Consider the following 26,800-nt stretch of genomic DNA (forward strand, 5'->3'; position numbering starts at 1 on the left):
TCAAAGTCTGGACCAGGTACCCAAATCCTTCCAATTGGCTTGCCATTTCTTGGTGTTGTCCCGCGGCTTCCATCCGATTTTCGTCCATTTCAGTTCGATAAGAGTTCGGGCGCCAATGTAGAATTGCGCGCCTCCAACCTGCACGCAACCAAGAGGTGACTGTTGAAACTGGAAAATAGACAGAGTCTTGCTAAGGGTTTAAGTCCCTTTTTATTCAACTTAAGAAATTACAATTGCGTGCTCTTGACGCTCACAATCTACGCCGACCCGGCGGTAAAATAAAAAGAAGAACCTGAAAAGAAAGTAATAACAAGACTCTAATTACGAGGCTCTCTAAAAGTAACTAACCTCACCGCGTTTTACAATACCGCTGCTAATTCAGCAAACTTTGAATATCACGTTGAACGATTAACAATTCTCCGAGGCAAGCACACAGGCCGAAACGCGGGGTTCTTCAATTTCTGGCTAACTACCTCCGCGCTCGTGAAGTACGAACAGCACACCTCGAACTCGTTTCCTTTCTATTTAAATCAGAATACTTCCGCTGATAATTTGAATCCTTGCGCGTTCTACTAAAATTTACATACTCTGGCATTGGCAGTTCCAGGGGAAAGTAAGGCTTGATATGAAAGATAGTTTAAACTTAAAATAAATGTTAGTTAAAATAAATATAAACCCTACAAATTAAAAAACATATTTTACAATTAAAATTACAGTTTCTACGCAAAAACAAGCAATTCGGCCAGCACGTAAGAAGGCAGACATTTTGGGGCTCAAAACTAAAAGTTTTCTTTTGGTCCTACTCGCAAAAAAACATTGAAGGTGCAGAAGCTGACTTAATTCAAAATTCTGTTAAGTTTCAAGTGTAAACAAATATGCCTTCTGTAGTAAAAAAAAAAAAAAAAAAAAAAAAAAAAGCCTTAGCCGTACTTAAACAACTTTTAAATTGTTGATAATTCTACAAATATTGCATACAGATTAACTAAAGGCATAAAAACCTTAACCGGAAGATAAGAATAACATAATTCAATCATTTTTTAAAGTAAAAAATGCACAATTTACCAACATATAAGAATAAAAAACTGAGCTCACTGAGCCGAGTAACAGAGTGGGTATATATATATACCCACTCTGTTAAGCCTCCCTAAAAGTATATATATATACTTTTAGGGCGGCTTATTGCACCCAAAATAGGAGATGCACAACTACATGCTATAGCAGTCCTACATACAAAATTTCAACGTTCTGAGGCTATTCGGTTATTTGAGTTATGTGAGGTACGTACGTACGTACGTACGTACAGACGCCACGAAAAATTCTCTTCTGAATATATTTTAAATCAGTTTTTGAATTCATTTTGGGAAAAAGAGTGCTTTATTCTGTCCTTACATACAGATGTCACGCAAACACATCGTTAAATTGCATTCGATATATTGGTCAAAATGGATATTTTAGTTGAAATATGATACCCGGAATTTTTTGTGATTACAATACTTCCTTTACTTCGTACAAGGTAGCAAAAGTTAAATTTATATTAATTAATAATAAATTTGTAATTACCAGACATATCTGCATTATACTAGGTTCTAAGTGTTTGAATACTTACATCTCTCTTAATAGAATTGAAATGAACAGTACTTTAGCTTTTTGAATGGCAGGGAGACACTACGTTGCTGACGTTTTGATGTTGATGTGTATCACTACTGGAATTTTTTGCTGAACCGAATGTGAAGTGCTGCAGTGAAACGAAGACACTATAAGACTAAAATGTCGAAAGAAAATTTTGAGAAAGGTTCAAAATGATATCAATACATTGTAAGGATTATGTTAATTTTATTAACAGTTAAATTTTAAGTTAAAGTTCCTTTCCTGTCAAATTCATTACAAAAATTAAATACAAATGTCATTAACTTAGAATTCCAAAGTGAGGTACCTTACAACATAACAAAATTATTCGATTTCGTTATCATTAATCCTTTTATTTTTTTATTTGTATGTGAGAAAAATCATTATTTTGAACTATGACAAACTGCAGAATCAACAACATTCATTCTTAAAACTATGCATGTTAGCTGTATAACAAATGTTGAACCACTTAAATAATTGGTAGCATGTGTTTTTCTTTGTTTAAAAATAATATTCCATTTACTCAGTCTTAAATGCGATGTTGTATTTTTATCACTTTGTAGCTGAAAATTTTCTCTTGTAGAGACGCATTTTAGATCAGTGGTCTCAAACTAGGACAGCGAATACATTTCTATTATGTATTTTTTTCAAATACGGTGTTGCAAAGATTCCTAGATTTCAGTTATTTTATAAGGTATTTCTCCCACTTCCCTAGCGTGCCTTCGTGGTGTAACGGTAGCACGCTGGGCCGGTATTCCAGAGGTCGGTAGTTCGATTCCCGGCGAAGGTGATTACATATTTATCATCTTCATTAACCTAATGTCTCTACAATTTGAAGTCTGAGTTTACATTATGTTCGTTTCCATTAAAAACGAAAATAAATAATACACGATAAAAGCTATTAAATGGAGCTATTTCATTTACAGTGTAATATACTAAATCTTATTCAAAGATTTGAAGGTAGAGATCTGATTAACGTTATCATTAATCCTTTTATTTTTTTATATGTATGTGAGAAAAATCATTATTTTGAACTATGGCAAACTGCAGAATCAACAACATTCATTCTTAAAACTATGCATGTTAGCTGTATAACAAATGCTTCTCAAAAAATAAATAAGCTCAATTACGAATTTTTGCTCTAAGAGTAGTCGTTGGTTTAGGAATACATTTATATGTGAGCAGATGTTTTCACAGTTGAAAATTTATAAAAAAAAAAAAGAATCCGATAGAACGATGGGCATCTGCAATCCTTGATGAATTTAATGTCTAGTCATTTTTCTCTAAGGCAACTTCATCAGAATCGAAACGCAATCAAGTGTAAAGCCGTAGTAAGAAATAAAGAAACTTATAATCATTTGCATACAAACATACGTATTTTTATTTACACCTCCAAGAAAAATTTAATAAATAAGAGAAAGAGACTAGGTAATCATTATTTATTCCCAAGTTTTTCAGCCCTTGTTAAATTTTCTCTGAAAACTGAGAGAGTTTTCATATTTTTTTTTTTATTTTTAGCTTAAATTAAAGTAATTTAATTAATTATTAATTAAACATGTTAGAATTACATGAAAGAAATGCTAATCTGAGAATTTGATATTTAGCTGCTTATACATTTAAACAATTTTTCTTTTTCTTCACCAGGTTTTTGAATTTAATAGTTAAAAGTAATTTTTCTTTGCGTACCACCGTTTAGAACACCTGGTTTACAATATCAAACTTTAGAATTCAGATAGAAAATAAATAGCAATATGAATCTTTTTCTTTTGGGATATTGTTACTATTATTCATGTACGTTTTGTTATATTTAGCAAGATAAATTTAAAATTCAGCTAAAATATTTGTAGGGTTGTTATTATTTGAAACTAACCAGCTATTATGATTTAGTTCTTTGCTATAACTTCTCCTATTCGTATATTTATTTTTATTTTGTTGATAAATATATCTATTTTGCTAAAACAATTCTGTCCCGTCAGCTGTTTTTAAACTGTGCATTCGGCCTGCATGCAGTCTGAATTTGAGAACACGGGTTTAGGTTGATAAAACTACAAACTACATGTATATTCCCAGTGGACATTATATAATTTATTTTCTGTGATAGGAGTAAATGTAGTTTTGTTGGAATGTGACTTTGAACGCCAGCTTTTATTTCTATATATCCTTGCGTTCTGAATCGTAAAGATATATAAAAAATTCAAGGCAGAATTTCTGTGAGGATTACAAATATTACACATACTAATGTATGCGTAAGGATAAATACAGAAAAAAGGAGTCATCGCCTTCAAGGCTATTCTATATATTTCAAAATATATCAGTTGCTGATATTACTGATATGCATTTCTTTCCTGAAAAGTTGCACTAAGTGATTGCGTTGGATTTCACATTTCCGACTCTTAAATGAAAGATAAATATTTCAGCAAGCCGCAATTTTAACCGCATAAAAAGTCATTCTGCAGCATCAGCATAAATAGCCTTAACGAGCGACACAAACTTGCAGATTCCCAGGATTCATTCGTCTGAATATTTGCTGTTGCCAGATTTCTATTGTCCGCGAATATAACTTCTTGCGCGATTGTGTTAGTTCCATGTTTGTGAACAGGGAAGCGCAGTATTCCAGCCTTCATGAGCACTTCTAACATCTTCTAAACCTTCTTTCTCTAATTTTCAAACTGAATTTATTTTATAGTCATACTAACATACGTTTTCTTCAGCAGAAATATGGCTGTAATATTCTACATACCTGCTGTCTTCGCATTGCTTTCGTTTGGTAAGTGATTTTTTTTTTTATTTTAAACTTATTTTATACAAGAAAATTAAATATCTTTGGCTGATATCTGAAAAAATACCTAAATTTCGGGGATGCATTTTAAAATAATTTTAATATATTTTTTTTTCTAAATTCTATTTTATGCCTCAAATCAGATTTCATTTGATAAATTTTAAGTCAAAATTGTAATGTCCAATTATTTGCGATGCATAAGTTCTACGGTGTTTTCTGAAATACATGTGTTTTCTGAAACTTGTATTGTTGAAATTTATTTGCATAAATCTTGTACCAAGTAATGAATACAAGCCTTCAAATAGTTTTCTAACACATTATTTTTTCTCTATTGCAAGCCTTGCTTTTTTGCAAAATAAATGTCATCAAAATAATATTCTTTCTAGTAAAATAATTTATTCAAATAGTGTTAGTCAGTAACTTACATAATAATTCGGACATTCGAAATATTTGTTGAAATGTTTAGGCATAAGATGTTTCTTGCCATATGTTTTTTATTTTAAATGAAAACACACCACAATAATTATCGTCTGCATATAGAAATTATTATTTGTTTAGCAAAATACATTAAATGTTCCACACCTAAAAGGATTGTGGCAAGACGCTATAAATTACAGATAAATTGTCTTAAAAGTTTAATTATTCATCATTATAAAGATGATAAAAGTACTCGAAATATTCCCCAAACCTAATTTTATAAAACAATGGAAACTGCGGGGAACTATTGTAAATACACTGAAGTCGTCCACATTCCATGTGTCATTAAGGCATATGGATAAAGTAGGCGATTAACAAGAAGGAAATTCTTCATCAGCAAGAAAACAAGGAAAATATCCCTGACGGTTGCAGAATCCACAGTAAATACAGTTTATCATATTAAAATAATAATATATTTGGATGCGATGGGAAAGCTGAATGGGTAAAAGCCAAATGAAAAATTGAGTTCCAAGTACTGATTGCCTAACGGGGGTTGGCCGCATAACGATTTGAGGATAACGCCCTCTGAGATGGAAAGTCTTTTTCTGTAGAAAGTAATATGGATGAACATAAATATAAATAAATATTCTTAAGAAAACCTCAAAGTATCTGCAACAAAACTTGGAATGCAAAATACATTCATGTTCTGTGATAATAACGATCCTAAACATACAGCCCTAAATGTTCGCTTATAGCTATTAAATAACTCTTCAGAAATTATTAAAACTCCTCCATATTCTTCGTACTTAAATCCTATCGAACATGAAAAGTGAGTTGGAGAAAAGAATAATGAAACACGATATGCCTTAGAAAGTACTAAAATAATTCTTGGGGAGGAATAGGGGGGAAATGGAGCATTGTTACAGGAAAACATTAGTTGGATTGATACCAAAGCACATAAAAAGTGTTACTTTAAGTAAAGGATATCCAACTAAATATTGAATGTCTCCTTATTTTCATGCTTTTATTAAATATGAACTGTTTATTCAAAGTGTCCGAATACTTTTGTGAATTCATTTTCTGAACTTTTTGAATGAAGTATTTTATTCTGCTGAGAGGAGTTTGAATAATTTTCTTCAAAACAAGAAGGTTTTAAAAAAGATGATCGATAGCTACATGAAAGAAATATACCTTTCAGTAATATTTAGTAACTGATATTTGCAAATAAAAATAAAAAACACAATAAAACAAATGTAGCGCAATGAATGTATGAAAACTGTAATAGTTTTAGATGTTATTTCTTACATTTTATAGCGTTTGAGAAATGTTTTCCTTTTCTAGTCTCTGAGTATTTTTATAGCGCCTGAACAACTTTCCCAGTAATACAGAAATGATTTTGAACTTGCCAGTGTAATAGTGATAGATTTTATTCCCATTCAGTAAGCCCAGGTTTTTAGCTCTACTTAATCATTCGTGGTCGTTTCGAGTTAAGTAACACGTTACGCTCCAATAACTCTTCTTTCCCTAAGTAATTATGAAGCGGCAGACCAAGCCGAATATCTTATGTATTATACTAACAAAAATTATCTTTTTACCACTAAAATATCAAACAGTAGTTATTACAAATAACGTTCTTTCAGACTCTTTCATAATCGGTGACTGACCGAAAAATAAATGCATTTTTAACTAGCTTTTTCTATCTAAATAAGAGCACTTCAAATCGTTTGCATTTATTCTTCAAAAAATATATAATAGATACGTTTATTCCTAAAAATGTTTTAAAGTGTGTAGGATTTTATGTTAATTAACCAATTATTATGATTTGAAACTACTATACTTTTTATGCCGAGGATTTGAATGTTTTAGAGTGAGAACTTCTGGCTTGCTCTTCATGTCCTATCGCAAGTTCTGACGAAGTTTATTTCGGCTTTAGCCATTTTGCTAGCCGACTTCAAAGTGCGTAGTTAATTACTTGAACCAGCTTGAGATTTTTTGCGTAGTTTCGGAGTACGTTCCTAAAATTTTTTAATATCAGTTTATGCTACTTTATATATCAGCAAGTGGCGGACTTTCGTCTTGTAGCACAAATAGCGCCTTCTGTTAAATATAAAGAGTAAATAAACAGCTTATTTCAACCTTCTTAAGACTTTGTCATTTAAATTCAGAGTGGAACGATACCTCGCTTGTCAGTCTAGTAGGGTTTGAAAAGCATCGATTTAAACATGTATACGAGCAAAATTCTACTAGTGAAGTTTATAATTAAAGATATTAAATTTCATTGTTATGAAATCCTAAATTCATTTTATATTTTATTTACTTATTTATATATTTTGTATATGTGTATACAATAATAATATGCAAATATTGATTATTACGTGGAATAAGAATCACTTTCTAATATTACCTCATATTTACTTATTATGCCTCTAAAATATTTAGAAACTCCTCTATTAAGCATTTCATAAACAGTCTTTTCAACAATTTTTACATTATTTGAAATGTTTCATTTTATTTTATATACCTATAAAAAGTATTGTTGCTTGAGATCTAAATTTATAAACCTGAGTCGATACTGAAAAACGCCAGTAGCTTTCGAATTAGGAAAATTTCTCCTAAGGAGAGAAGATTATTTTTCTAATTTTGGACACACTGCTGCTGCCTTAATTTCCCTAGATACTGAGAGTTAAATCTCTCTCTTAACAATTTTCTCATTCTCTGGAGATAATTTCGCTCTTAGTTTTCCTTTATCCACACTGTCAATGACAGGCACAGCCGACAGTGTAATTTCATGCAAACATTTTTCAGGATTCAAAGGCTAGGGATCTGAGTATCGTCAGACGGGTAAGTAAGTGTATCGCCATTCGTTGCACCCGTAGAAGGCTGTGAACACAGATTTTTTTTTTTCTTTTCTCTGTGACTAACGTAAATAATTTATCGTAATATTCTTCAGCTGCACTAAGCTCTCCTTTGTATTCTTTTTGAGTGCAGTCGATTTTCTGCAGAAGTTCCAAAACAGAGTCATCAGTATTTCGTAGAGTTTTATACTTTTCGTAAATTTAATGTAAAAAAATTTCTAAATTATCGAAATCCGTAAAATCTGATCGAATCAGCTTTTCCAATTTATTAGCTGTTTTCGTAAATGAGCTTGTAAGGATCTTAAGTTTTACTAACGTTTATTTTATTTTAAATCTTTACTATCACTTCTTATTTTCTACTTCCGGCCAGAATTATAAGCGTTAAGGTTTTTATGCAAAGTTTGTCTGGCGAACGCCAAGTATTTAAGTTGTGGCTTTTTGCCAAGTGAGAGAGAGGAAGCAGTGAGTCGAAGCAGGCCGCTTACCTTAGAAGTTACGCAGTTGCTGGTTGCCTTCCAGGCCGGAGGTTTTAATCCTCTTGATAAATTTAAACGTATTGTAGTGTTCACAGTTCTCTGTACTACATACGCTTCCTGTTAATATAAGGCCAATCTTCCACGTTTATTATTTTAAAGTTAAATTAGAGTTTAGTTCTATTTTTATATTATTACGTTAGACCCCAAGTAGCGGGTCGGTGTATTCCGAAGTACGGAAGTTATTGTAAATAGAGAAAATAAAGGGTTTTGTATACCCTTCTTGTGTATCCTGTCTACTTCCCACAATTAGTGAACATAGCTTTAGTAAGCTCTCTGTTCCGAGTCAGGTCCTTGCATGTTCCCGAAGAAGGTTAGAAGGAACATTGAACCTGATAGTGGCGCCCAACGAAGAAGAATAACCATGGCCGAGTTTCAAGAAGAACCTGTGCTGCCTGCAGAAACGGCTCAGAATCCAGAAATGCCAGCTGCCGCCCTGGAAGGATTTGGTTACATCGTCCAGACCATGCGCGCTTCGATGAAACCAGAAGCAACATTTAATGGAAACTCACCGGTAACCAGTTTTTTGGAAAAATTGGATGACCACCACTTCATGCTCTACCCCGTGCACGAGTTTCAAAAAGTTACCTTAGCTACCAGCGCTTTGAGGGGCCAAGCGCTTAACTGGTTCAAATGTATAGGCAGAAGTCTCTTGGGTCAAGCAGGAAGTCCCACCTATACTTACGAGAATTTCAAGACTGCCCTACTAAAAGCCTTCCCTGTTGTAAGGGATCGTGCGAAATTAGAAACGGAACTTTTTAGTATATATCAACAAAGAATCGAAAACCTCTCAAGCTTTATTTTAAGAAAAATTCACGTCTTCAAACTCTTGTATGGAAACCGTCCGGATCCTGAAATAATTCAAGTGATTTTGCCGAGGTTACTGCCCCAAGTGCAAGACTTTATTGAATTAAGAAATCCGACTACACTGGAAAAGTTATTTGAGCTAGCAATCCAGTTTGAAAGTAGAAGAACGGCGGACGTCGAAAGAAGACGCCAATATCAACAGCGAAACCAATTTGGTGCGCCAAGACTACAGCAAACTCAAGCACACGGCTACGGAAGCAAAGCGAATCAGTGGGCAAGGAAACCCGAGCATTCAAAAACAGCCGGAGAACGTCGACAGTTCAATAGCAACCCAGGAAAAAAGTCTCAAGGCCAGTGGAAAAAGAAGGAAAGCATGGAAACAAAAAATAATTTAAACTAAAACGGATTTCTGCTGACGAGAGGGTGCGGAAATCCGAAGGTCACGAAAACCCCTCTTCCTACATGTTAAATACAGTAATGGTAAAAAATCTGACTCTTCCGAAGATTGAAGTGTTGGTGAATAATATCCCAGCCACCGCACTCCTGGATACAGGCGCGCAGTGTTCCTGAGTGGCAGAAGATTTTTTTAGGAAGTATTTTCGTAAATATCGCATATATAATTCGGATAATACGACAGTGTTAGCTGCGCAAGGAGAAAGATGTAAGTGCATAGGTAAAGTACTTCTGTATATCCGTATCAAAGACGAAAAAGTAAAGGTGATGTTTTTTATAGTAAAGAATCTGCAAGCACATATAATCTTAGGAATAGATTTTCTTTCAGACGCACAAGCAACACTGGATTTTAATGAAGCGTCCCTTAAGCTGACAATGAAACCAGTTCGTGCAGAAAAGGCTGAACCGCCGATGTTAAAACTTGACCACCTCCCTAATGACGAGCAAGGAAGAATCCGACAAGTGGTAAGTGAATTTGCTTCGTTATTTAGTGATATTCGAGGATTTACTCAGGTTACTAACCCATAGTATTGACACCGGAGATGCAATGCCAGTTCGCCAAAAACCATACCGGTATGATAAGAATAAGGAAAAATTATAGAATGGCATATCACCGATATGCTACGTAAAAAGATCATAACGCCCATCTCAAGTAGTTATGCTAGCCCGGTGGTTTTATGTAAGAAAAATAATGACTATCCTTTGACGCATCCAAAAAGGTGGAGATTCGCTATTGATTACCGTAAATTAAACTCCATAACTAAATATCCGGTATATCCGTTACCGATCATTGAAGAAATTCTAAGGAACATAAAATCCACCAAATACATGACGACTTTAGACTTAACGACTGGTTATTTTCAAATAGGGGTTAGGCCTGAGTACGTGCCTAAGACTGCTTTTATAACCAAGTCTGGCACTTATGCATTTTTGCGTATTCCGTTTGGCCTTTCAGGGGCCCCGGCAACATTTCAGCGATGCATGGACATTGTGTTAAGACCTGTTCTTTGAAAGTCCACATTTATCTATTTAGACGATATCATTATTACTAGTGATAACCTCGACCAAGAGGTACAGGATTTAAGACAGGTGTTTTCTTTATTCAATGAGGCCGGTCTAAAAGTTAATGTCGAAAAGTGAAAATTTGCAGCCCCTGAATTAAAATATTTAGGTTACAAGATATCTCAGAAAGGAATAGAGACAGACGAATCAAAAATAATCGCTGTACAAAAGTATCCGACTCCAAACACGGCAAAGAAGCTCTCTTCTTTTCTAGGACTTTGTTCATATTATAGGTCCTTTATAAAAAATTTTGCAGCTATCGCTGAGCCATTGTTAAAATTAAAAAGGAAAAAGGCAAGATTCTCGTGGACGGCCGAAGCCAATAGTGTTTTCGAAAAATGAAAACAAGCATTAACGCAAGCCCCTGTGTTGAAATTTCCTGAAAAGGATGAGAATTTAGAAATTTCAGCGGATGCTTCGGATTATGCGGTAGGAGCGGTACTTTCGCAAAATCAGCAGCCCGTGGCATTTTTTAGCCGAACTTTAAATCAAACACAAAGAAACTATTCCGCGACCGAGAGAGAGGCACTTGCAGTTCTGTTAGCAGTGCAAAAGTTCCGAGTCTATTTTGGAAAGGCGCCGATAACAGTGTACTCTTATCATGCGGCGGTAACTAGATTGTACTCAGGGAAAAATTTATCCCCAAGGTTAATAAGATGGGCACTCAAGCTGCAAGAATATAATCTGGTAATCAAGCATACCCCCGGAAAGGAAAATATCGTAGCAGATGCCCTATCAAGAATTAAAATAGATGAACAAGGTAATACCGTAAATGTGGCAATGCTCACAGCATGTACAATAAATTCCCGAGAAACTGTAATAACCGAAATGGGTAAGGATCCTGAGTTTGGAAGCATTTATGAGTATTTAAAGGATCCTGAAAATTTTAGCCACCAAGATATTGTGGCGATAAGAAATAGGGCGGCCCATTACGAACTAATAGATGGTCTATTATTTTTATACAAAAACTACGAATTCCAACAACGAATTTAGACCTGTTATCCCAGCTAGTCTTAGATTAAATATACTGCAGGAGTTACACGAGTGTCCATTAGCTTCTCATGCTGGTATTCGAAAAACCATCCAACGCGTACGCGAAGCAGTTTATTCTCCTGAGCTGCAAAAGTTAACAAGGGCGTATGTCCAGTCCTGCTCAACATGTCAAGCAGTTAATTATATTAATTTCCGCCCGGCCGGCTTTCTAAATAGTATTAAAGCCGAATTTCCAAATGAAATAATTGGCATCGATTTATTGGGCCCTTTCCCAAAAAGTCAGTTAAATAAAAGTCGCTATCTCCTTGTTATGGTTGATCATTTTAGTAAATGGACCGAAATTGTTCCCTTAAAACGAGCCTCCGCGAAATTAGTTACTGATTCTATTTTAAATAAATATATTTTAAAATACGGGGCGCCTCTAAAAGTTATATCGGATAATGATCCTCAATTTGTAAGTAATATATTTGAAGACATGTGCCAAAAACTGGGCATACGTCATTTAAAAATGGTCCCGTATCGGCCGCAATCAAATATAGCGGAACGGGTCAATAGAAATATACTGAAAATTATCCGTAGTTATGTTAAAAATTTTCATAAAAGCTGGGATAACTATGTCAATGAATTTGCTTTCGCCTTTAGGACCGCAAAACATGATACAACGGGCAAAACTCCTGCTGAGTTATTTTTAGGCAGAAAGATTATAACGCCGTTAGATAAATTATTTTATGTGCAACAAAGAGCCCCAGAATTTAAAATGGGTGATATAGAAAAACTAATTAACGAAGCAAAAAAGAATACGGAAGTAGCACAAAGAAAACAGAAGCTCTATTATGATTTGAAACGACGGGGAGTAACTTATAAAGTAGGGGATGAAGTTTTAAAAATTAAGCATTCACTTTCTTCAGCACCAGAAGATAAGACTGCTAAATTTTTTCCACGATTTGAAGGACCATATGTTATAGAAAAAATAACTCACGCTGTAGTAGTGTTAAAAGCCAGAAATGGTGAAACCTGCTCCGCAAACATTGCTCAAATCAAACCCTACTTTGATCGTAATAAAATGCAAATATTTTCAGATCTTTTCCACGATCCGGCACGGCAGACACCGCAGGCACAAGCTCCAGAGGTGGAAAAACGACAAGTACAAGGGCAAGCCATTAAGAGGCAGGAGCAAGTGAAAAGAAAATTTCCCCGCGGAAAAATTGAAGGTAGCAAGAAAAAGAAGCCGTTCCACCGTCCAGAAAAGAGAGTTCACGAACAGCCCCAGAATGAGGAAGGGAGAAGGACGACGTATGCAAAGAGAACCAGAAGAAATGACGGCAACTATAACCCGGCTCTAAAACGGAAGATCTACTCATCCGACAGGACTCTCCGCAGCAAATGTCGCCGAACTGCGGAAGGGCCATCAGCGGCGGAGGAAAAGTTACAAGGAAAATTTGAACGGCCAGCAACGAGGTCCAAGCAGGAACACGACAGAAGTTTCCCGGTTCCGCCAAGACCAGCTGCCATCAAACGGCCAAGACCACAAGCAGAGGAGAAGAAGAAGGTATTCAAGGGTGACCGAACTGGTGAAAAAAGGAAGCTTCCAGAGGAGGGCACTGAAGGGCGAGCCCGTACAAGAAGGAGGATAAATCAAACATCTATCTGCAATACCTTTAAGGACTGGGCCCAGAAAAGGATGTCCGAATATCACAAAGATAAGTAAAATTTTATGTTACTTTCCAAACTTAAGTTAATCTTTCATTCTTACTGCAAGTGGCAGATTTCAAGAAGTTTTACCTCATGCGAGGTCTACCTTTATCGCCAAAAGGGCGAGAAATGAGTTGTTACCAATTTTGGTATTATGATTTTCAATTACTCGCGCGTAAAACTAAAGTTGATGTATAATAGCGTTGTGTAACGACTTAAATATTGTATAAAGTTATTGTATAAATTTTATTTAAAACATTCTAGCAAGAAAGAAGTTTTAGTCTGAAAGACTTTTTGAAATGTAGTATTTCAATGTAGAAAGAATTGGCACTTGCTTTGAAAAGAATAGAAGTTAACAATGTACTACTAATGTATGTTTTCAAATGTGTAAAATTAACGGCATGTTGATATGTTCTTATATACAATGTGAACTGTTATTTTAAATGTTAAGAAATACCGTGATATGGTAAAAGTGAAAGTAATGTTAAATTTTTTTTTTTATTTGTGTGACTGTAAAAAGACCAAATCATGGTGAATATGTGTTAAAGTTTGAATGAATGTAGTTAGGCTCTCTGACGCTACACTTCAGAGTTAGCCACTTTCAGAATAGTACCTCAGGGTTTAGAGTTGAAGTTAGGGTGTATTACGAGGTCTTGGTATGTTGAATTTTAACACGTTAGTGTTTTGATTGTAGGACGAAGTGTGGAACACGTAGACAGAAACACATTCGTGTTTGGTGTTCTTTTACAACACATGTCAGAGAGCACAGGGAGAGATAATTAAAATAGTCATGAATGAAATAAGAATGTTAAGAGAAATATAATTATACATATTACTTGCCATTTCATTGTGTAACATTTCATTAAACTAGTTTTCCTCCCAGATCTCTGGAAGGAACCAGATTTGAATAAGAGCTCCTGCTTGGATGCAGTACAGATGAAAAAAATTGTGTATCCTGGGAGCTGCTATTGTAAAAACAAATTTCTTTCTTTTAAATTTCTAGTTTCTAGCGAAAAATATTTGTAAAAGATTGGCCTCGCGTTAGATTCTAGAGCTAAAAGTTTTCAACAAGGTCGTTTTAGACCTCAGTTTCAAACTAATTAACTCTGGCGGGAAGTATGTAAGGATCTTAAGTTTTACTAACGTTTATTTTATTTTAAATCTTTACTATCACTTCTTATTTTCTACTTCCGGCCAGAATTATAAGCGTTAAGGTTTTTATGCAAAGTTTGTCTGGCGAACGCCAAGTATTTAAGTTGTGGCTTTTTGCCAAGTGAGAGAGAGGAAGCAGTGAGTCGAAGCTGGCCGCTTACCTTAGAAGTTACGCAGTTGCTGGTTGCCTTCCAGGCCGGAGGTTTTAATCCTCTTGATAAATTTAAACGTATTGTAGTGTTCACAGTTCTCTGTACTACATACGCTTCCTGTTAATATAAGGCCAATCTTCCACGTTTATTATTTTAAAGTTAAATTAGAGTTTAGTTCTATTTTTATATTCTTACGTTAGACCCCAAGTAGCGGGTCGGTGTATTCCGAAGTACGGAAGTTATTGTAAATAGAGAAAATAAAGGGTTTTGTGTACCCTTCTTGTGTATCTTGTCTACTTCCCACAATTAGTGAACATAGCTTTAGTAAGCTCTCTGTTCCGAGTCAGGTCCTTGCATGTTCGCGAAGAAGGTTAGAAGGAACATTGAACCTGATAAGCTTTCCTATTTTGTTTTGTTATCTCCAAATCCTCCGTGTTTATGTGTAGGAAACTTTTCACTTATTTTCTTAAATTATTCAAATAATCAAGTGTCAATTTTGATGTCACTCTGTGACAAATGGATTCGAAAGTAAATTTTTCGTGATGTCTGTACGTATGTATCACAACTGAAAAACAACGTTTTGAACGTTGAATTGTGTATATGTGTCTGCTATTACATCTACCTGTGCACCTCCCTTTTTTACTGCAATCAGCAGTAGCAAACGTATAAACAGCCTTACCCGGCCTTTATTTTCGCAATCGTTAGTGATAGCCATATATTTCTAGTTACAGAAATGTTTTAAATGATGATATTCATATTTTGGTAATGCCAAAATTTAAAAAATTAATTTTCGGCAAAAACGAAATTTAACTTTTAATGTAGTCTCCAGGCTCCTATATTTATATTTGGGAAAATTTTGTACTCGTTATGAAAAAATAAAATTATAAGAAGTTAAAACACTAACAGGATATTTAATTTCAAAATTAAATTTTCAATTTTAGACGTCTTTTTCAACTTGCCTGGAGGATAGGTTAATTGGAGGAAATAAGTTTAAATGATGTGCAGCAAAAAATGTGAACAATTTAAGGCCGTACAAAGTCATGTGGTGCCCGCATTAGATTTTTTTCTTTCTTCTTTAGTTACACACTTGTTTGCAATAAGGCATTTGGCGATAATTTTATAGCTTGAAGAATGTGTTCTGATTATCGCTGCTCTTCCTGAATGCAAAACAGGAAGTTTTAGGCTGTATATAATTAAACACTATTAAAAATCGAAGTTTTAGGCTGCATATAATTAAACACTGTTAAAAATCTCGCTGGACTCTGATTTAATGGTAGAATATGAGATGTCTTTAAATTACTGGAGAATTTCATAAAAATAATAACAACACTGTGATTATGAAGATACCGCAAATTAAAATTTAACTTTTCTTGGGTTTCCCATAAAGCAAATTTTCTGATTATTGAAATATTCCTTATGTTTTATCAAATTAAAAACAAAAGCTTCGAAACCTTTACATCTAAAATTCAAAAATTTTCGGAAATAAATTTGCTGACGTATGGCATTTTTTCACTTCTTTTACGACAAAATTCAAAGCTTCCTAAGAGGTTAAAAAAATAGAGAACCGCTGAGAAATAAAAATTAGAAGTTTGATGACTATTCATTTCACCGCTGAGAAAATACTAAAAAGTCTAAAAAGTAAAATTTAATTTTTTTAAAAACTATTGAAAGTCGATGTGAAAAATATATTTTTAATGTTTATGAAATCCCACCAGCCTCCGAATAGCTAACTCACTACTAGTAATTATGGCCTCGAGAACTAGAAATCCATTCAAAACTGGTCATTCGACTATGGCAAAGGGGCAGTCTCAATGCGATTTTCGTGGTTTCCCCACGGGTACATGTATAAGAACTTGTTTCTCTCAGAAATCCCTTCACGAAGTCATTCCTTCTAACGCAGAAAGGTCTTATAAGCTTTGTTATAATCTATTAACCAAATAAACAATAGATTTTGCGAATATTTTTTTACCTACCACTTTACAGTGATGACTGTGTGTGTGTGTCTTACGGGTGATGATTTTTACAATGAGGACTGTCTGTGTGCAGATACGTGACAGTTTTCTTCGTCCACAGTAACTTTTATATCAAGTTCCAAAAATTCTTGCTTTCAGTAATTAAGCTCTTTCCATTCATATATATAGAAAGACATGATTAGATTTTGGGTAAAATTTTTCAAACGGAAGAGGTAGTTTATTTGCCTATAACAATTTCAATAGACAACCGGGGGTGTTCCTTTATTTGAAGCACATAATTATACTGCAACAATCAATATAACATATTGTTGCATATATAAACCGTGACATATTTCTGGACTGAACGAGCATTGTTTATTGATACCTAAATATTGCGGGGTTGTAGTGCACATTCAAATGAATTTAAATTTATTGATACTAATCGAATAGTCAATACTAATCAATATCGTTGACACAAGTCAATAGTTTACAATATCCATATCGTCTGCAAAAGCGGTGGCAAACACTGACGCGGATTTATTGGTCAGGGCTATACTGGAGCACACTACGGTACGTATCCCATTATCGAGAATACCCAAAGACGAAAATCGCCACCACAATTTCCACCAGAACAGCTTCATCTAATAAAACCCTCTAACATACCGTTTGCCAAAATTGGAACTGATCTACTTGGGTGCTTTCCTGATAACCGAAATGGGAATCAATGGATTATTGTTTGCACAGATTTCCTTACCAGACTTACAGTCACAAAGGCAGTACCAACTGCTGAGTCCACAAATATTGCCAAATTGATAGTTGAAGAAATTATACTGAAGTACGCTGCTATCAAAGGAATGATAAATGATCGAAGACGTAATTTTTTACCCAATGTTGTTAATACATCAGTCAGTTATGTAAAACATCGCATCTTCTGACCACTGTCCGCTATCCACAGACCAGCGGTTTAACAGAAATATTCAACCAATCACTGGCAGACATGTTGCCTATGTACGTAGATGGTGAGCAGAGAAATTGAGATACTCTCTTGCAAAGCCGTGCCTACATATTTTTTCACCTGAGGCAAAGCGGTAAATGTGCGCCCCTGTATACAATGCAAGATTGTTTATTTACCTATTTGTGTGGGTGGGGGGAGAATAAATAAATAATACTAAATGATGTTTGTAAAACATAACATTATACAATATTGATTGTTTAAAAGTTTTGGTTTTTACATTTATTAAATTCTTTGTTGAATTTATTAGATTATTTGAAATTTATTAATTATGAATTTCAAAAAATTTCCTCTTTGTGAAACATTAGTTCTAAATTTCTTACTTTATGTCTTTAATATAAATTATATATATGATTATTGCACATATATACATATAATCATACATATAGAACAAATTAATTATATTTATATATATTTTATGCTCATTAAAAGTAACTATTTCTAGTGAAAATACAAAACCTATTACAGTAATATTTAATTATAACTTAGTATATTCCACAAAGTGAAACATATATAATGATTAATAATTTTGAAATGGAAAACATTAAAAATATGCTTTTTGAAAAATTTATTTAATATTATTATTAAGTATAAATAAAACATCTGCTCAAAAATTTATGGCATAAACTTTTCAAGCATATTTATAATATAATTTTTCTTGCTTTTAAAGAAGTAAAATCATCAATAATTTTTTTCAAAATCTATTTGATTATTTAACTCATGTTCTATAGAGGGAATGGCCATGTTTGAAAGTTTTCCTTGGCCTAATGAACATCTCGTTCTTTATTATTTTAAGTTTGCTAAAGCTTCTTTCGTCACTAGCTACAGTAACTGGCAACGTTAAAAAAATTCTTAACGCTGCTTCCAAATTCGGATAGGACTGAACTAAATTATAATCGTGATTTCTTTTCTTAAATTCTAAGCTTGTAGCTGATTTTGTGTCCGGAATTATTGAAATAGCATGGTATTTCTGGCTGAATTTCTTCAGCGTTCATACCATTCGGATATTTTAGTGCTCAGTTATAAGATGTTGCCTTTAAATTACTTAAATCTAATGACATTAACTGTTCACCAATTAGAATCTGAAAATCGAAAGAGATTTCATTTACCTTTTCGTATCGCCATTTCGATTGTGAAATTTAATTGTCGAACACTTCTTCAATTTCTATAAAAATATTGTTGCGTGCGTACGGGTTCGTTATGAAATGAATGCACAAGTCCGATGAAAAATGAACAAAAATTTATTATTATCACAACAGAAATGCTTACATTTTCTCAAATTATCATGCAGTATCACAATATCTCACAGTAGTTATCTTTTAACTACTTAAATGTACAATAGAGCGTAATTCAAAACAGCTAAAGAACGCTAATCCGCGAATTCGCTATAATCAACAACAGCAGTTTTCTAAACAACAGCAAACTAAGCAACTACTACGAACTGAGATGTTTTCCTCCTTTTATAAGATTTTAAAATCACGCGCTAGAATTTTCCAGTACTTTCTCGAAATCAAAAAGAGATATTTATTTATTTAACGCACGCGCTCTTGTATTTTTAATTTTTCCGGCTTAGCTTTCTTTTAATATTCGTCACGCGCTGCACTGCGCGAGAAATAAAACCATTTAATTTATAATTGAACTAACATTAGCTTTTTAAATACCAAATTCGTATCACTGCCCCCTTCCCAAGGACTGCACGTCCCGGGCAGTACAATCCCTGGACAGGAAGCTAAACTTACAACTGTGGCATAAATGCAACTGAGGCATAAACATTACATTACAATATCAAACAATATAAACAATAAATGCAATAACTAACTTAAACAAATCAAATGCTATCAAATACTAAATACAAAACAAATACTAAATACAAATCAAATACTAAATGCAAATCAAATACTAAATACACATTTATAAACAAAAAGGACCATGGTCTGATACTATTTACAATTATTTACATTACGCACTATGGCCATAGTAATGTGCTAACCTGTCGTAATGAACGACTTTAGGTTTAGAGTTCGAAGACTTACGAATCCGAACCACGACGTCATTCAGCCTTTTTAGGACTGTAAACGGGCCATCCCAAGGTGACTGTAATTTCGGACAAAGTCCTTTCCGTCGAGTCGGATTCCACAACCACACCTTGTCTCCTTCGTGGAACTAATGTTCAGTAGCTCTTGTGTCGTAGCGGGTCTTCATCTTCTTCGTCGCCAGGTTGACTCGCTCTCGTGCAAAGTTGTGCATCACTTCAAACCGGGCCTGGAGATCTTGAATATATTCCTCAGACGATGAAGGAGCATCCGGAGGGCGGCCAAACAATAGATCACAAGGCAGACGAAGGTCAGGACCGAAGAGCATCTGTGATGGAGAATAGCCGGTAGTCTCGTGGACAGCACTGCGGTAAGCCAGTAAAAAGAGTGGTAATTTCTTGTCCCAGTCCTGTTGGTTTCTGGAAACCACTAATGAGAGGTTATTAAGGATGGTTCGATTGAACCTCTCTACCATGCCGTCCGACTGGGGTTGCAATGGCGTCGTTTGAGTTTTGTCAATGCCGAGTAGTTTGCATAGTTCTTTGATTACTGCCGAGGCAAAATTCCTTCCCTGATCGGAATGTAACTGAAGAGGCACTCCGAACCTGGAAATCCACTGCTGTATCATTACCTCAGTTACTGTGACAGCCTCTTCATCAGGAATAGGATAAGCTTCAGGCCACTTGGTGAAGTAATCAATGACAACGAGTATGTATTTGTTGCCATCAGCAGTTCGTGGCAGAGGTCCCAGGATGTCAAAGGCGATACGTTCAAAAGGCGCACCTACGTTGTAACGTTGCAGCTTGCCTCGGCTGCGTCTCCTCGGTCCTTTCCGACCTGCACAGGCATCGCAAGATCGGCACCACTTTTGCACGTCATCCTTTGCATTATTCCAGTAAAAGCGCTCACGAACTCTCTGCAAGGTCTTCATTATTCCAAAGTGACCTCCAGTAGGGGTGCTATGTAACTCTTTAAGGACATCAGGAATGCGGGATCTTGGAAGTATAAGTTGCCATCGGAACGTCTTCCCATCATCCGATTCGAGTTTCCGGTATAAGACGCCGTTTCGAATGTGAAGTGAATCCCAGAGTGCCCAATATTGTTTGGTTGTAGGACTACAGATAGAAATGTCCTGCCAGGTAGGTTTTCTGTTTGATGACTCCATTAAATCAATTATGGGTTTAATGTCGCGGTCTTCCAGCTGGTCTTTCCTGACTTCATCATCACTCCACGGTTCTCGATCAGCCGATGTTGATGTTGTAATTTGTCTTGCGACCGGAGTCAGCAGCTCGTATTTCGCTTCCACCCTGGAACAATATCGGCAGCTTTCTTGGCAAGGTCTTCTAGACAGGGCGTCGGCGTTTCCGTGTGATGATCCCTTACGATGACGGATAGTGATGTCATATTCTTGGAGTCTCTGTATCCACCTGGCTATTTGACCCTCAGGATTCTTGAAATTTAAAAGCCAGGTCAATGATGCATGATCGGTGCGGAGCAGGAATTTTCTGCCGTATAGATAGTGATGGAACTGTTCTACAGCTTTGACTATGGCGAGCAACTCTTTCCTGGTGACACAATAATTCCTCTCCGGTTTAGACAGGCACTTGCTCCAGTATGCCACTACACGTTCTTGGCCGTCTATTTCTTGGGACAAAACAGCACCAACACTTTCATTACTCGCGTCGGTGTCGAGAATAAATGGTCGGTCAAGCTGAGGATACGTCAGGATTGGAGCAGATGTTAAAGCCTCCTTTAAGTTGCTAAATGCATCCTCGCATTCTTTTGTCCACAAGAACTTTTGGTTGCTCTCTGTCAGCTTGTGTAGGAGTCTTGCGATGGAAGAAAAGTCCTTCACGAATTTCCTATAGTAGGTGCAAAGCCCTAGGAAGCTTCTCAGCTGATGGACATTTTCGGGACGTTTCCAGGATTTAACGGCTGATACCTTTTCAGGATCCGTGCGCACACCTTCTGCAGAGATGACATGTCCCAGGTAAGTCACTTCCTTTCGGAACAATTTGCATTTAGCGGGACTCAGCTTCAGATTGGCTTCTTTCAGTTTCTGAAGCACCTTCCTAAGGTTTTCTAAATGTTCTTCAAAACTCTTTCCGACGATGATGATGTCGTCCAGGTATATGAGGCAGGCTTCGTAGGAAAGGCCTTTCAAAACAGTTTCCATAAGACGTTCGAATGTTGCCGGCGCATTACACAGTCCAAACGGCATCACCTTGAATTGCCAAAGCCCTTGTCCCGTAGTAAATGCCGTCTTTTCTCGGTCTTCAGGCTTGCCAATACCCACTCTTTAAATCAAGTGTTGAGAACCACTTGCTGCCAGAAAGAGTGTCTAGAATGTCGTCAATTCTAGGAAGAGGGTAACTGTCTTTCTTCGTAACCTCATTCAACCGGCGATAGTCGACGCAAAATCTTGTTGAGCCGTCTTTCTTTTTGACTAGGACGATGGGAGATGCCCATGGACTTACTGAAGGCTCGATGACATCGCTTTCTTTCATATCTTTTAACAGTGTTCGCACCTCTTCCTGTTTAGCAAACGGTAGACGTCTTGGATGTTGCTTGATCGGGGGATGATCGCCGGTATCTATTCTATGTTGTGTCAAACTAGTTCGACCCACGTCAGAAGACGAGCGGGAGAAAACAACTTGAAGATATTTAATGACGCGATCGGCAGCATTCCTCTCTTTATCGTTTAATTGCGCATTCTGCAATAACTCCGATGTAATTCTCTCTGAGGACACGGATTCTTGGATGTTACTCTTTCTTTCAACGGTGGTTACTGGAGTACATGCTGCAACCACTTCATCTTTCTTAATAATTCTCCCCTTCTCAGTTACATTGGCGACTCTCACCGGGATAACCGTTCTGGATAGGTCGACGAGTGTTGAGGCTACTAGTACTCCTTTTGGGCTATTACAGTTATTGGGATATTCTATGATGCCATAGCGGAAATTTCTGTTTTCGGCTATGGATCCAGGAAGTAAAATTTCTGTTCTTGCCGGTATTGTGATATTGTTTTGTGCTATGATTTTATGGACAGATTTAACTTCATCATTGACTCCAAATAACGCTATGTCCTCAGATGTAGAATGCAATTCGTTATTTTTAAAGTCCAAGGAAAAATTGTATTTCCTTAGAAAGTCCAATCCGAGTATGCAAGAATCAGTGCTACATATGCCGTGTGATGGTAAGCGGCACTTCCAAACGTGATGTTAGCATTTACTTTTCCATCGATGTTGATCTTCTCACCGGACACAGTCTGTAGGGTAACGCAGGGCGGCGTCCAGATAAGTTTGCTTCCCAGTTGTTGAGCCAAATCTTTTCGGATGATGGTAACGTTGGCTCCTGTATCTATCGTCATATTGCAGGGAACTCCATTAATATGTCCTATTACGAAAAGTCCATTACTGCCGCCTCTCACTGCAAAAATCTGAAGCGCTTTAAACTGGGGCTTTTCATGATCTGGCAACCTCCGCCCCGCGAGATGGCCACTAATTAGTTTCCCTGCTGTTTGTTAGGAGCGGTCTTAGCATCCGTGCCCTGGGGTGTTCTGCAGTTTCGTCGGATGTGTCCTTCAGCACCGCAGTTCCAGCACTTTACGGTCGGTTTCTTGTCACCAATATTCTGTCTCAAGGCGTTCAGTTGTCTAGTTAAATTGTCTAGACGAGCAGTGACTTGATCCCCTGGCTCCTGGACTTGAGCAGCTCTGACTGGATGGCGGTCTCGACGGGTGGCTTGCTGGGCTGCCTCAAATTTCATGGCATACACTAAAGCGCTTTTCAGATCTTTAACATCCGCCATTCGCAGTGCTTTCTGTATTTCAGGGTCCCGGATGCCATCGATGAAATATTGCAGGGACAGGATTTCCCTTGTTTCTGTCGGGCACTCCGAAAAGGCGTGATGTGACAGCCTTTCAACATCCGTGGCGAGCTCCTGAAGCGTTTCGGTGAGCTTCTGTTGACGAGATTTTAATTGGAGCCTGCTGTAGTCTTTTAAACATTTTTCGCCGAAGCGCAGCTCCAAAGCGCCGGATAGAGCTTCGAAATCTAGCCTTTGATTTTCGGGAAGCGTCTGCAGGATATCCGCTGCGTCTGCTCTCAGAGAAGCGGCGAGATAAAAGGCCTTAGCTTGGGAATCCCATCCATTCGCATCGCAAAGATAGAAAATTGTGTCCTATACACCTGCCAGGAGGTTTTCCCATCATATGTAGATAGTTTCAGAACGGAACGAGCAGGCATCGATAAAAATTTGAAACCTTCAGAATTGTTTCCTACCGTCGCTATGCACTTCTTTAGGCTGTCAACTTCTTAGGCGACGGCAGCAGAAACCCTATCATCAATTTGTTGTTCGACGGCAGAAACTCTCTCTTCTATATGTTCTTTTACAGAAGAAATTCTTTCTTCTACTTGTTCTTTTACCGAAGAAACTCTTTCTTCTATTTGTCCAACTTTAGTTTCAACCGCGTCTATTCTGCCTTCCATAGCCTCAAATTTATTTTCTATTACGCAGGTAATTTCTCTTTTCATTTCGTCCTGACCTGCTTTCATCTCATTTTTAAGAGATTTCATCTCTTCCTTAACGGATTCCTGGCCCAATTTCATTTCTCCTTTAACGGATTCCTGGCCCAACTTCTTTTGTTCCTGTGCCGTTTTCATTTCTTCCTTGAGGGATTCCTGGCCCAATTCCATTTCTTCTTTAAAAGATGTTTGGCCAGCTTCCATCTTTTCTTGGAAAGCAGCAAAAGCAGTAATGAGCTGTCTCAATTGTTCTTCCATCCCTCTTGTTATTGGCATTCAAACCCCACTCCTGACACCAAAAATTGTTGCGTGCGTACGGGTTCGTTATGAAATGAATGCACAAGTCCGATGAAAAATGAACAAAAATTTATTATTATCACAACAGAAATGCTTAAATTTTCTCAAATTATCATGCAGTATCACAATATCTCACAGTAGTTATCTTTTAACTACTTAAATGTACAATAGAACGTAATTCAAAACAGCTAAAGAACGCTAATCCGCGAATTCGCTATAATCAACAACAGCAGTTTTCTAAACAACAGCAAAGCAACTACTACAAACTGAGATGTTTTCCTCCTTTTATAAGATTTTAAAATCACGCGCTAGAATTTTCCAGTACTTTCTCGAAATCAAAAAGAGATATTTATTTATTTAACGCACGCGCTCTTGTATTTTTAATTTTTCCGGCTTAGCTTTCTTTTAATATTCGTCACGCGCTGCACTGCGCGAGAAATAAAACCATTTAATTTATAATTGAACTAACATTAGCTTTTTAAATACCAAATTCGTAACAATATATTTTTCTGAAAAACTGCAATTTATATCAATTGATTCCTCACAATTTGATTTATTAACTTTTCGTTTTTGTTTGTCTTCAAATTCGGATGATATCTAAAGCTGAAGTTTTGCATTTTTCAAAAATGCATTGAGAAATATTTTCTCTCATTTCCTGTAATGAAAGTTCCTCTATTAAGCGTGCGGCTTTATAAAGAGTTATAGTTTTTGACTCCAAGGCTTTATTTACTTTTTTGATTTCTTTCAATATTAAATTCCACGCAGATAACAAACATAAAAATTTTTAATTGATTTGTTTCAAAATGTTCTTATTTTCAGCCCATTGCAAAGATTTGTGATTTAATGCGTATCTTTCAATAATCTATGCACTTCTGTTATTTGTAGATTTAATTCTTTAACAGCATTTGCTCTTGATGACCATCGTGTTTCCGTATGACCTTTTAATGTTGTTTTTAAAACGGACATAAGTGTCTACTCGTTGAAGATACAAAAAAATTATAAATTCTCTGAACAGTGCCAAAAATATTAACATACTGGAATTTGCTGAAGCGGTTAATCTTTTGGAAAAAAATTGCAAAAAAGAAAATCTGAAAGATTTCAGATTTTAAATTGTGTCCAAAGGGGCGTTTCTTAAACATTTTGTGTGTTACCTTTATTCTTCGCGCTTTAAACCGTAAAAATTCAATTCAAGAGCAATATCGCAAATTAATTTTAAATTAAGCATAACTTTTTAAGAATTTCCGATACAAAGTCTCACGGGCTGGAGATTTTTTTTACAACGTTGCCATTGCACGCTTTGAAATCCTTGAGTTTGTTAATCAAAAATTCGTTAAAGTTTTACAAAATATGAAATCGATAATAAAACAAATTCCAAATTAAGGGCTTCCAGATGCTCATATTTTGTGGAAGATTACGTTATTCATAATTTGATGGCTCTAGGTACCGCTGTTTTACCACAATTCGAGAAACATACATGCATTTATTCAGATTCTTCATTATTTAATTTCTTCAAATATAATACATGGCGATAATATTTGTTGGTAACAGTTTGAAAAGTGAAACGGGCATTCAGAGTGATTCGACGCAAAATTGCAAAACGTAGCTATAGTTCCTCAGGGACAAAGCCCATAGAAAAGAAAGAAAGTGCAATAACTAATGATATAGTACATTTCATTTTTAATCCCCCTTGTTATTCTTCCGATGCTATTAGAGAAGGCGTTTATGAAATTGCAAAACTCAGGAGTTATATCGCCATGTATGTTCAGTTAGTGGACAAATCTGTTGTGACTAAGTAAAGAGCTTAAGTCAAACTTAAAACTACTTTCAATAACAAATTTTAATGTTAAAAAATATTATATACACTACTGTGAAAGCTCATGTCTTTTGAGAATAAATTAATGTTATTAGTTTTTCTTTTTTTCTTAGCTGAATTGTTTACAACACAAATTCTTTTAATATTCACTGTTATATTCCGAAATTAAAAGTTAAAAATCATAAATTTTTGAATTTTTGATCGAATAGCTAATTTGGCGCCCCTTCTATTTGTTCACCTGAGGCAAGTGTCTCACCTGCTTCACCCTCGTCCCGGCCCTGCTATCTTGTTGTTATTGCTGTTGCTAATCATCAAGTCCAGCTTCTGCTAGACGAGATCCACGAGTTTATTCACCTTCAAAAAGTCGTAGACTAGCAAGATACTATCTTATCATTTGTGACTTTTCTCTATAATTCAGCAAAACAAGACACTGGTATTTAGGGTATTCTTTCACATTCATAGTAGAGAAATCCAGACTCCTCTCTACGTAATTTTTCCATCCCATACCGAAGATTCCGACGACAGTTATATGGAACATCTAATTACCAGAGATAAGAAAGATAGCATGCAAAACTGCATATCTTCCCATAACAAGCCACAGACAAGAGCCGATGCGAGGAAAAGCATCGACATGTCAGCGACTTAT

At 35.9% G+C, this 26,800-nt stretch overlaps 1 protein-coding gene across 4 annotated transcripts in view; it reads left to right on the plus strand.

The window, feature by feature from the left end:
* The first annotated feature begins 4,107 nt into the window (after nucleotides 1–4,107).
* Nucleotides 4,108–26,800, plus strand: part of LOC118193583 (zonadhesin-like) — an 82,253-nt gene continuing 59,560 nt past the window's right edge. For 2 of the 4 annotated variants that reach the window (XM_035364693.2, XM_035364695.2), the window contains exon 1: nucleotides 4,110–4,393. In XM_035364693.2, coding sequence (XP_035220584.1) covers nucleotides 4,345–4,393 — 49 coding nt within the window. In that variant the 5' untranslated portion in view covers nucleotides 4,110–4,344. Of the gene's footprint in view, nucleotides 4,394–26,800 lie in introns of all 4 variants that reach the window. The other 2 variants (XM_035364696.2, XM_035364694.2) reach the window with 2 other exon arrangements.

This window comes from Stegodyphus dumicola, chromosome 10, assembly GCF_044657685.1.
Source record: "Stegodyphus dumicola isolate Sdum_Otavi_A_Nest chromosome 10, ASM4465768v1".
NCBI lineage: Eukaryota > Metazoa > Arthropoda > Arachnida > Araneae > Eresidae > Stegodyphus > Stegodyphus dumicola.